Below are 11,921 nucleotides of genomic sequence, written 5' to 3' on the forward strand. Positions count from 1 at the left end.
AAACATCTTAACTTAAAATCTGTACAAGTTCTGTAAAATAATTGGAAAACATCCTACTGATGAATTAACACACTCTGTAGCTGATCAAAACATTTTTGTTCATGGTTTCCATGCTATCAAAGCTTGGCTTTGTCATGTGCAGCTATCAAGCTTACAAACACCTCTAGATATTATGAATCAGAATTTCCTAAAAGTTAAATAAAAATTAAAAAAGCCTTTGTAGGCAGCGTATTTTCCTGCAAAGCAGCGTTTCTGAAAAGTCTATATGTGAAAACCAGTTTATAGTGGCAGAATCTTCTACATACAATTAATACAACATGTAGAGCATATCCAATTTCTCAGTACATATTGTAAAAGAACTGCTAGGAAAACCGAGGAAACATTTAGGAAGTCCCAAGAAGTTACAACCAGGTTATGCTTATAAACCAAAATGCTGGAAAGAAAACGCAATGTTTTTTTCTTTGTTGTATCAGTCTGCTGGGTGCAGTTGGTTTCGTATGACTGAATCTTAACATTTAGTGTTTTTTATTTAAATCTCATAAAAATGCTCTTTGCTAAAGGTTGGCACTCAGAATGTGTATTTGCTGCTCACAAATTGCAGCATCTGGCAGACAGGTTGTATTTCAGTCCGACTTAGAAATATTTTACCAGTATTTCTAAAAGACCTAACGTTGTGATTTAGCATAATGCAGGTGGGGATCTTCCCTGGGTAATTACCCAGGTTTAGGACCTTGCCTGGTAGAGGACAGTACTGCTCACTGCCGTTGGTTATGCCTTAAGAGAAGTATTTGAAGTACAGAGCAGAGTGAGTTGCAGTGCAGATTTATGTCTCACTCTTCGCTGTGTATTGATAGCGCTGCTTGGTACCCCAGAAGGACTTCAGAATCCCCGGAGGATTCAGCAAAGCACTCGTTCATGTGCCCGTTCTTCACCAAAGTAAAACATTTGGAGTTAAATCCTTTGCTGTCATGAGCATCATGCTGAGAACATTTTATATTTGATTGCAGATGGATTGGTCACTTCAAATATTTCTGGTGTTTCTGCCACTCTTACGCAGGTGGATGTAGCAGCTCATCCGTAGGATCTCAGTTGCTGTGCTGAGAAGCTGCACTTGCTGGCTTTGAAGGCAAGTACTGACACATAAGAAAACAGAGAAGGAAAACAGCTGATTGGGGAGAGACCACCAAAAGCAAGAGGTCTTCCTCTCCTGCCCTTCACGCAATTCCACGCTTGTCCTTTGACGACACTTGCAGCTCTCTGCCGGGCTGGGCTGGCTTGCTGCCGCCCAGGTCCCCTGGTTGTCACTGAGCGACTGAGGCAATGCTGAAGGCACACAGAAGCCAGGGAGGGAGGAGATCAGTTACTTGGTGTGGCGTTTGAGCAATGGACACAAAATGGTGTGTGCTGTCTAATAATGCACTCTACATGTGAACGCTTTGCGGAGGATAGGAGTTTTTACTGTGGTAGGATGCCTTTCCTTAATCTCGCTACAAAGTCATCAGAAACATCTTTTGTCCACCTCGATAAGACTGTACTTGTGTGTACATGTCTCTGTGTGTGTATTCAAGCTACTTAATGTGCATGATAATCCTTTTCAGTAAAGTCTTCAGTTTCTTTTTAAAAAGCCTAAAAAAAGTTAAACTTGTTAAATTAATGAATCCTTATGACTATTTCTAATAGGAAATGGCTAACCCTAATTAAGGAGAACAGTTGCAGAATTAGGACCATTAAGCCCAATAAATAATAGTTCATAGGCATCACGTTAGAAGGCCAGTTCATTTGCAGGTCTGACTATAGCTGGATTTTTAGAGGATGTATTTTTGCAAGTTATCTTGTTAATAAATAGAAGAGCAGAAAAGGCTTTCACTGCTAATTGCCATCTGATAAAGACATTTAAAAACTTTTATGTGATGTAAAATACACAGTTAACAAGAATGATTAGAAGAGCTTGGAAATAACAAAGAATTATCCTCTAGTTACAGTCTAAAAACTAGACCCATACATCAAATGGTGTTTTCAGTTGTTGAAATTTTTGAAGCTTAAATAATTTATTTTTAAAAAAGATGACAAAAATATTATTTTTTTTAATGTAATGATCTCCCTTAACTCTAGCACTAATTCTTTGTGGATAACTAATCATGTTTCACAATTTTATATCTCAGGTTATGCTTCAGTTACGTGATCTGTTGGTAGTCATGAAAACAGCTAACAGCAGCGTTCCTAGCGGTGCGGTAGCAAAGGGGCTATGCTGCAATGTGACCGTGTCTGAATTGCTTTTCTCATTTAGAAACTCATTGGTTCTTAGATGTGTATGTGCAAAATGTCATAAACTATCCGAGTGCTTTCTGGTCTTCTGCATGCAGTCAGATAATCTATAATATTAATAATTTATGCATTTGAGGAAAAACATCTTGGTTAAATGTCCTTATCTGGCTAAATCATGTAAGTAGTTTTGAAATATATTTGAAACGTTAACTTTCTGTGTCCAGCAACTAATTACAGAGAGCAATGCACAAATATTGTTTTCTATGTATAATCTGCATCCGTAGTCAAAAATTGAGGATCCGTCTCACTGGTGAGAACAAGAACAGTCGTCTGCCTTATACAAAAAATGCTTTTGCATTTCAGAACGTAACTAAAACATAAAAGTCTGCATAATTGAAGTTTGCTACTGTCATGAATGTACATTTTACCTAACAAAGCACATGCTAATGCAAAGTTGTTTTGTTTTCAGAGTGATTATGTTGCATTACCATTAATTCATGTGTGCACTGTGACAAGATGTAATGGCGTATCATGTTGCTTTAATGTAATGAATCCAGTACTCCCAGCTCTTAAGTCGTGTTGCTGGAAATGATTACATAAAACAGAAATGACTGTGACTAAAACCCTTGCAAAGCTTTAGAACTCCTGCACATTATGAGAAGCTTTTTGGGGGGTTTAAAGTAACTTCTTAAAAATTTACTGAAGGCTTCCCTTGGTAATATTTTTACTCTTTTCTGACTGTTTTTTGCATTCCACTGAAATTTGCATTATCTTTTAAGCATTGCAAGGGCTGTGCTATAATTTTGTGCAGATGTGTATGTTAAGTGAACATGATGTGCTTATTTGTTACATTTATGCTACTTTTCTTTCTTTATCTGGGTAAGATGGATGAAATTATGTATTAAATAAAAACATCAGTGATGTAGCCATGACCGTTCTCTGCGGGTCCTGTAAGACTACTAAGATTGCTTTTTAAACAAAGGTGGTTGCGGAGGTTTCTGAGTATCCTCTAAATCTCAAAACCATAAAAATCAAACTCTCTAAACCAGCTCAGTCTCGCTCTGTGCCGAAAGACTCTCCCAAGACTCTGGCAGCTTTTATCTGAGTTGATGTGCCTTGAGCTGAAAGTTCACCGTTCACTCAGACACTCAATGTTTGAGGAAACAAGGATAGTATGTCTTATAAGAATGACCTCACTTCAGAAAAAAAAAAAAAAAAAAAATCTTGTCTTTCCCATTTCCATTTCTATTAACTTTTCTTTAGGTTTTATCTTTTTAGTAGATCAACGTGGCACTTGAACTACTGGCAACCTGTTATTTAGTTCACATATGTAGCCAGGAAGGCGTTTGAAGGGCTTTCATTTTTGCGCAGATCATTCATGTTCGTGTGTTGTGCAGCTGGAACTGTCATTTACAAATTGGGTGAGATATTTCAAAAATTGTAGTGAGATAGTTTGACATTACAAAGATCAAAATATGTAAATTAAGGGAAACTTCTCCCCCCACCCCCCACCCCAGCCATATCCTCGTCTTACTACCAACTATATCCTTTTTTTCTGACCTTGAAATAACTCTCAAAGGAAGTTGTTGGGTTGCTTTTTTAATAAGGAAACATTTAACTTTGTTCTTAGCAATGACATTTAAAAATAGAACTGATCAATATAATGTGCCACTGTTCAGTCAGAAATTTGTGCTTTATATTGATTTTTTTATTCTAAGTGCCCTCAGGCTATGTTCATTTGAGTGAAAATGATACATTAAATATATAACTAGATTCGACGGTATTTTTAAAAACTACATCTGTAATCACTAGGAAATTGCTTTTATTTGGAAATATTTTAGTACATAAGTTTTACCAAAACCTAACCTAAAAAGGTAAGAATTTCTGTTTCTGTTAAAGATTATTTTTTTTTGTGCGTATGTGTACACTGGGCCTTGTTACAGTGCTCTGTTTTGCCTATAATGTGTGTCATAATTCTGAAATATTCTTAACCAAATGCCTGATTTTTAGAACATTAATAATTCTGCTGAGGCCAGTGGGACTTCTCATGTACTTAAACTTGGGCACATGTTTAAGCATCATCTTCAGGTGGAGCCAAAATTTTCTTCTGAGCAGTAACCACATTAATAAGTTATTTAAACAACTGTAATTGATCATGTAGGGCCAAAACTTACTGCCCTCATCTATATGAGGAATCCTTTTTAATATCAGATAAATACTTTCATTGGGATTTCTGGAGGGTGGGGGAGGCAGAGGAAGGGGAGCAAAATAACTTTGGTGAATAGTAATTGAGGGCTCAGGCACCTGGATTGTGTCCTCTTTCGGGCTGGTTTTCTTTCCAGCAGCCTGGACGTAGCGCCGTGCATTCTGATTACATTAGCCACGGTCGACAGTTTTGTACATAACGGGCTTTTTTTTTTTTTTTTAATACATCAGTGGCTGTTTCATGTGGTTGCACTTATTAGCAGCAAAACCCACCCTGTTATCGATTTACAAAGCGAGTGCGCTTCTGCGAAATCCTAATGGTGAATAAATGTTACTTGGAGGTACTCGAGCTGAATTCCCTTTTGAGGTGAAATAAAGCCAAGTACGCAAATGTCAGCAAACTTGTTTATAGGGGCGGGCGGTAAAGCGTATGTTATTTGGAAGGTTGAGTCATGAGGCTGGTCGGGTTAGTCGCGTTACATCTGGCACGTCAGTCAAAGCTGGGGCAGCTGCCGCCTGTCGCTAGTGCTCTGGTGGGGCATGGTCCATCCATCAGCGGTAGCAGCCAGCAGCTTTGTCAAGAGCGCTTCGCCCGGACCCGCGCGCGTTTTCATTTCATCTATTATCATTGCAACCGCTTCTAGCGCTCTTTTGAGGCCAACAGAAGATGGGTTTGTAGAAGGTCGGATAGTTTTTGTATATAGGCTCTTACTAGGCAAAATATTTGAGTAGTAGTGGTGTTTTGTTGTTAGTTTACAGAAAATAAAAATTTGTATTTAATATAGTAAACAATTTTGAATCTGTTTTGATATTTACTTTGTTTCCAAACCACCTCAAACTACTTGAAAAAGTGATGGCAAAAGTTGAAATGCAGTCAATCAAAACAAAATTCAGTAAATCCTGAGAACGGTATCATCCAGTGAATCTTTATTAGTATTTTTTCTTCATGCCTTTCCAGAAAGATCTGAATGCATTAAGAAAATTAAGGTGAAAATTATATCTATCGCTCTTCAGTGCAAATGTATGTGTTTGAGCTAACAGTACATTTAAATCGCCATGCTTGCGTTTGAATTCAGTAACAAGTGGAAGTCTTGACGGCCAATTTTAACAGATGTTTCCCTTTTGATGAAAACAGTGGACATTTTGGAGTGAAGATTTGCCCTTGCGCTCAAAGATTAATTTTGTGCTTTACTGAAAGTTGGATATTACTTTAATTATGTTCCTTTGATATGTATTTTCTCAAAAAGAAATTTAATTTTGTATTTCAGTGCATATAACATCAATCACCACCTGAAATAACGTCAGTTGGGTTCCTTAAGTTTAAAAAAAGAAAACAAAACCAAAACAGAAAAACCCACTGTGTCTTCTGCCAAAAGAAATAGTAGCCTTAGGTTTTGATAAAAGCACAGCACGTATTTTTGAGGGGAGGAAAGGAGGTTGAGTACCGGGGGCTTTTGCTTTCTTACGGAGCTAGAATGTCTCCCACCACTCCCAAGTGCAGGGCACGAACCTGGTGGTCAAGCACTTCTTTTGTGCCTTGTAGTTTACACCTGTTGTGAGGTAGGATAAGGACAGGAAGGAGGGATCTCTTCTAGGAATGTGGAAGGAACGTTTACTTGGGCTCTGGAGGACAGGGACAATAATTCTACCCATCTGCTGTGGTGGAGAACGTGCAAAAAACCACGTGCCTCCCTCCAGCAGTAAGGGCCGTGGTAAAGCAGAGTAGAAGAGGCTTATTCGTGGTGAGATGCAGAGCAGGGCAGCAGACCAGATAACTGAAGTGTCTGCTGAGAAAAGGGCAAATTGCTTTATTTAGTACAATGTGGCTCCGCCTCTACGAGCAGCACCCTCACTTTCATTGCTTTATATCCATTAAAGACTTGTTCTGCATTTTTAAGTCCTTCAGTAAAGTAAGGACATTTAGTCAGTGATAAATAAACGTTGTCTAAGGCGTCGCTACTGGTAATAAGGAGTAGGGTCTGCATGTGAATTTTTGTCATCTGTTCTCTGCGCTTCTCAGCACATGTGCCAACATTGCTGAACTAAAAACCTCAGTAAGTGTGTTTTGGGTGTTTTATTTTTTAAAAAAGAGATCACAGATCGAGACATATTTATTTTAAAGTATTTCTTTTCAGCTTTTTTAGATGCCAATCCAAATCTGTCTGAATCTGCAATGCCTGTATGTATGTGACAAGAGGGAAGGGTAAGGGGGTTGGCGTTGTGTAACTACTCTGACTTGATAATTTCCTGGTTTCTGAAAAACTAATTGTTCTTAATCAGGAAGTTCATAGACCAGACACGTATTTTGTTTGAAGTTTTTCTTAATTTTGGTTAAAGATTCTTCATGTTAATTTAATATTTTAAATGTTCATTGTTGTTTTATTAAATTGTCATTCATTTTAATTTGAATGAGTGTGACAATAAAAATTACAGTATTGTAGAACTCAGTTATTTCTAGGGAACTTTCATGGTAAAAGACATCTTTGAGTCATAATCAGATTTGGTTTTAGCATGAGATGAAATCATCAGTCTGAGAAATTTTGAAATTTTGCTTCTAGTTTTGTAGTCTGTTCCAGGAGATACATGTATATGGATAGACTCTAAGTTTCCATGTATGAATGAGTTAAGAGGATATGCACTTGGGAAAGTAATGAGTTGAGAGGATGTGCACTTGGGAAACTGTTCACTGTTCATATTTTTTTTATCAAAAGTTTTGTTCACGCATCAATGCAAAAGTAATTAAACCCCCTAAATATAACAAAGTTCAGTTCCCGCTAAAGGATGTTACAAATCTCTCTCTTTCTGTATATTTGCTTGAACTTCCCAGGTTTTTATCTTTCATTGGGGGAAATGCAAATGACATAGGAAAACCAGATATGCAGCAAAAAGTAAATGCAGTAATTCAAAAGGAAGGACTGGAAGGCACAGCCACAAGGCTAAATACAACGGTGCACACGCTGCAGCTCATCATCGATGGCCTCACTGAGCCTGAAGGCTTTGACATCCGAACAGGTAAACCTTTGTTTTGAAGGTTGTAATTTAAGTTTGATTGTTCTACATACCAGTTTTAAAACGGCACGTTTTCTTTTTCCAAAGTCAGTAGTAGATTTTCACGGATGTGTAACTCCATTTCTTTTCTCAGGCAAGGTAAAAGCTATATCATAGTCAGATGTTCTTTTCCAGCTCGGTAGGTAAGGAGTGTGAATCCTGCCTTAAATCATGGCATTTTCAGCCGTAGGAAGGGGAGTCGTATGGCTGTTAACAAATGAAATAGTTTCAATATGTTGACTCTGTGCTGATTAAATCTGTGTTGGCCCTCCATCACGGAGGGGAATGCTGAGACCAAGCTGAAACAGGAGCAGTAAAGGTCTGTGGAGCAGTAGCGTAGCAGTGTGCAGTTCTGCTCTTTTATTGCACTGGTTCCTGGAAACAAGTGTAATTGGAGCAGATGGCTCATGACCCACCTTGGTTAAAACTTTGCAGTAGTGCTGAACAGTTTGAGGTGGAGGGGAAGAAAGGTGAGGTAAGCAATGAAGTTAAATGTCTGGAGATGCTGTTGTTTAATGAAACTTACAGCTGGATTCTCTTATGACAGCAAGAGATAAAGGTAGGCAGCAAAGATGCAGGCTTGTAATAACAAATAATAAACTTATGCTGAAAAAAACCCCAAAACATTTCTCCCTCCCTCTTTTTCGATTCACTGGTAGTTTCTTTGCAGATTTTATAAATATTTCCCACTAGTGATCTTGAAAAACGTGTATTTTCTATGTCTCCATTTATTCTGGTGCCTTCACATCTAAATTACAATAGGATAGACTATTAACACATGAAGATATAAAAGCAAAAGAGACTCTTCAGTGGAAATACTCATATTCTGCTGATCCAGTACATTCAGTATTACTGTAGACAGACTCTGTGACTGGAGTAGGCAGCCTAGTAGCCTTACACAGCCGTAATTCATTGTCTTTGTAACCCTGCTCGTGACTGTCAGTGAGGAAATGCATCACATCTAACAGGGCTCAGGCAGATTGAACGGTTTGTACTCTACCCTGATTCAAAATATAATCCTGGTTTAAGATTCAATTCCCTTGTTGTTCCCAGCAGTAGAGATGCGATGTTAGGGAACTGCAGGCAAAGAGTAGCTTTCCTATGTATCCTCTTAAATTTAATTGAAATTCTAACGGTTTTATTTTTCCTGAATGATTTTAGTACAAAGGAAAATGGGAGAATTATTTGGGGAAATGGCAAGAATAGAATATTTTTATCACATTATTTTAAAAATCTTTTTTAACCAAGGTCTTGCAAGGCATTTCTTGCAAGAAATTGTCTTTTTAATGTTAAAGTTGAACAGCTAATCAGGTAACTGATTAGTCCTGCCAGCAAACCTGCTCCAGCGTGGACTCCGCTCTGCACGGGGCCACAGGTCCTGCCAGGAGCCTGCTCCAGCACGGCTTCCCACAGGGTCACAGCCTCCTTTGCGTGCATCCACGTGCTCGGGCACGGGGTCCTCCATGGTTGCAGGTGGAGATCTGCTCCACCATCATCCTCCATGGGCTGCAGGGGGACAGCCTGCCTCACCATGGGCTTCTCCAGGGGCTGCAGGGGAATCTCTGCTCCAGTGCCTGGAGCACCTTCTGCCCCTCCTTCTGCACTGACCTGGGGGTCTGCAGAGTTGTTCTCTCACGTATTCTCACTCCTCTCATCTGGCTGCTGTTGCACCGCACGTTTTTTCCCCTCTTCTTAACTCTGTTATCCCAGAGGCGCTACCACTGTGGCTGATGGGCTCGGCCTTGGCCAGTCTTGGAGCCGGTTGGCATTGGCTCTGTCAGACATGGGGGAAGCTTCTAGCAGCTTCTCACGGAAGCCACCCCTGTAGCCCCCCCGCCCCGCTACCAAAACCTTGCCACCCAAACCCAGTGCAGATCCACAGCCTGGTAAAGTTACAGACTGATTGATTTCCAGTGCATTTTAGCTATAAACTTGTCCGGGCTGTATTCTATTTCTCAAAGGCAAATAGAGGAAAGTGGTTGCAGTCCTGGTTTGGTGATGCTCTCTGTGGAACATCTCGGTCCTATTATATCTTGGGAAAGGTAAAAAAGCAGTAGGAGCAGGGTGGAAGGGAAGTTGTTGAGATGGCTCAGAAGGGTTTTCTGCAGGAGCAGAAAGTGGTAAGCAAGTAACAAGAGAGTTTTAAAGATCTCTCTGTGCTGTTGGATGCAGAATATGAACTTTAATATATTGGCATATTACCCGTTTATAATCATGCGTGTGTGATTTTTAAGTTGTCGGTGCAAAGAAGCCGTTGATTCTGTGGTGTCATGGTGAAGCAAACCTAAGAACAGTGCATTTTTTACTTTTCCCTTTAATATGTGATGAGACTGAGTATTCAGCTTCCTGCATACAAATTTGTGTAGGAATAGAATTTTATGTATAATTTATGTAGCTCAAGTAAGAGTCACCTCGTGTTTGCTCCGTAGCTCCAAGAAAATTTAACAAATCCTTCAGTCACTAGCTAATATACTGCACACTTCTCATCCCCTTGTGACAGTTTCATACCATGGAGTTCACCATACTTATTACTCCATTAATCATAGTCTCTTAAAGCGATTCATAAAATACAAAAAATCAGTTGTTTGTCACAGATGGGTCTTTAGTTTAAAACTGTAACGGAGCAGTGTTTGGTACCTTACAGCTACCTTGGGATGACTTCTTAACTAGAAACAATCAGCTGGAAACAACCCTTAGAAAATAATGCCAGTTTTTTCTCCAGTGTCTTATTTTTGTTTATTCTTTCTTATAACAGATTTTGATAAACCTGACTTCAAGAGAAGCATAGTCTGCTTTGAAGACTTAAGTGTTGGTGCTGTTCTGACTGGAAAAGTTGAAAATGCGACGCCATTTGGAGTTTTTGTTGATATTGGTGTGGGAAAAGCAGGCTTGATTCCAGTGCGAAACATAACAGAAGCGAAACTTTCTAAAGTGAAGAAGAGAAGAAGCCTGGGGTTAGGTCCTGGAGAAAGAGTGGAAGTCAAAGTGCTCAATGTCGATATTCCTCGATTGAGGATTACGTTGGATCTTATTCGTGTTTTATGAGAGGGTTTTTTATGGTTGAGCCTTCATTTTATAGGTTAAATAATGTCAGCAAGGTTCTTGAGATTCAGGCATTTAATGAGAGTGCTCAACAAATTTTGAAACCTTCAGCCTTGCTACTTTTTTTTGCCTTTTTTTTTAAATCTAACAAGTTTTCCACATTTCTCGAATCCTTTCTGTTAATAATTGTTGGAACAGTTTATTGGATTACCTCCAAGCAACCTTGTTATTTTGTCTGCAGAGCAAATGAAATTCCAGCGTACTGTCAGACAGTTCTCTTATCTGTTCTGCCTGTGCAAGATTTGCTGTCTCAATCTTTAGTCAGTACTGCACAAGCAGACACATCTACTGCTCCACTTCAAAAAAACAGCCATTGAGTTTGCCTGTTTTCTGGTTGAAAGTCTAAAAGAGGGCACCTAGTTGTAGGAAAAAAGTGATCTTTTTAAGTTAGTCGGTGGTGACATTGCTTCAAAAGTAGACTGAAAAAAAGAGCATCTGCTGATACTATTGATGGTTCAGAAATGTTTGATTTCAATTTATTTGAGCAACATTATTAGGAGCTCTCTTTACCTATCTTATTATTGCTTGTTCAGTTATCATTGATTAACACACTTGGATGTACCCTGGGGTTTAAGGAACTTTGCTCAAAGGTGTCAAAAGGCATTTATGTTGTTCTATACTTGTGCAAAATAAAAACATTTCTGGCCATCTTTTCTCAGTGTACTGGTTCTACAAGTGATTTAACAGTCCTAGTTCTCTTTCTGTCCAACCGGTGCTCCATCAATAACACTTCAGCTTAAGGGTGCACCTTGTGCGGATGCACTCGTCTGACCTTCTGAGATTTAACACCAGACTACAGCCCATGGCCTGATGTTGTTCTTGATTTAATAGAATAGTTCTAGTCTGTCTTGGACTCCTTTAACTTGACTTTTTTTTCCATCTTTGATATAATTTATTTTTCTGCCTGTTTTGAGTGGAGAACAATTTTTCAACACTTGTCTTCACGCACTATGTTCGCGAAGGCCTGGTTCTCCATAAAGAGCTCTTTGCTGTTTTGTAGATGCTTGCAAAGCTTTTCTAGATTTCTGTTTTAATAAGAATGCTCATTGTTTCCTGCTAGGAATGTCTAGCACATGAGGTTGTTTCTTCCAGCTGGAGACCTTTTGTTTTGGTGGTGGTTTTGTGGCATTTCAAAGGGTTTACCAATTTGGCCAAGTTTGCAAAGGACAGGCAATGGTTTAGTGGCAGAAGAGCCTCCAGCAATGGCAGATGTATGTGGCCTGTTCAGGGAGTTTTTGGTGTATAGGATGTTTACTCCTTTGAAGTCATCAAACTCACCAGTAAGTTGGCAGAAACTCCTG

General features: G+C 39.1%; 1 protein-coding gene across 4 annotated transcripts in view; it reads left to right on the plus strand.

Moving 5' to 3' along the window:
- SRBD1 (S1 RNA binding domain 1) overlaps positions 1–11,270 on the plus strand; it is a 132,248-nt gene extending 120,978 nt beyond the window's left edge. For 3 of the 4 annotated variants that reach the window (XM_054822341.1, XM_054822340.1, XM_054822339.1), the window contains 2 exons: positions 7,298–7,482; positions 10,274–11,264. In XM_054822341.1, coding sequence (XP_054678316.1) covers positions 7,298–7,482; positions 10,274–10,563 — 475 coding nt within the window. In that variant the 3' untranslated portion in view covers positions 10,564–11,264. Of the gene's footprint in view, positions 1–7,297; positions 7,483–10,273 lie in introns of all 4 variants that reach the window. The other variant, XM_054822338.1, reaches the window with a different exon arrangement.
- The last annotated feature ends 651 nt before the right edge of the window (positions 11,271–11,921 follow it).

Source organism: Grus americana, chromosome 3, assembly GCF_028858705.1.
Source record: "Grus americana isolate bGruAme1 chromosome 3, bGruAme1.mat, whole genome shotgun sequence".
In the NCBI taxonomy this organism is placed as follows: domain Eukaryota; kingdom Metazoa; phylum Chordata; class Aves; order Gruiformes; family Gruidae; genus Grus; species Grus americana.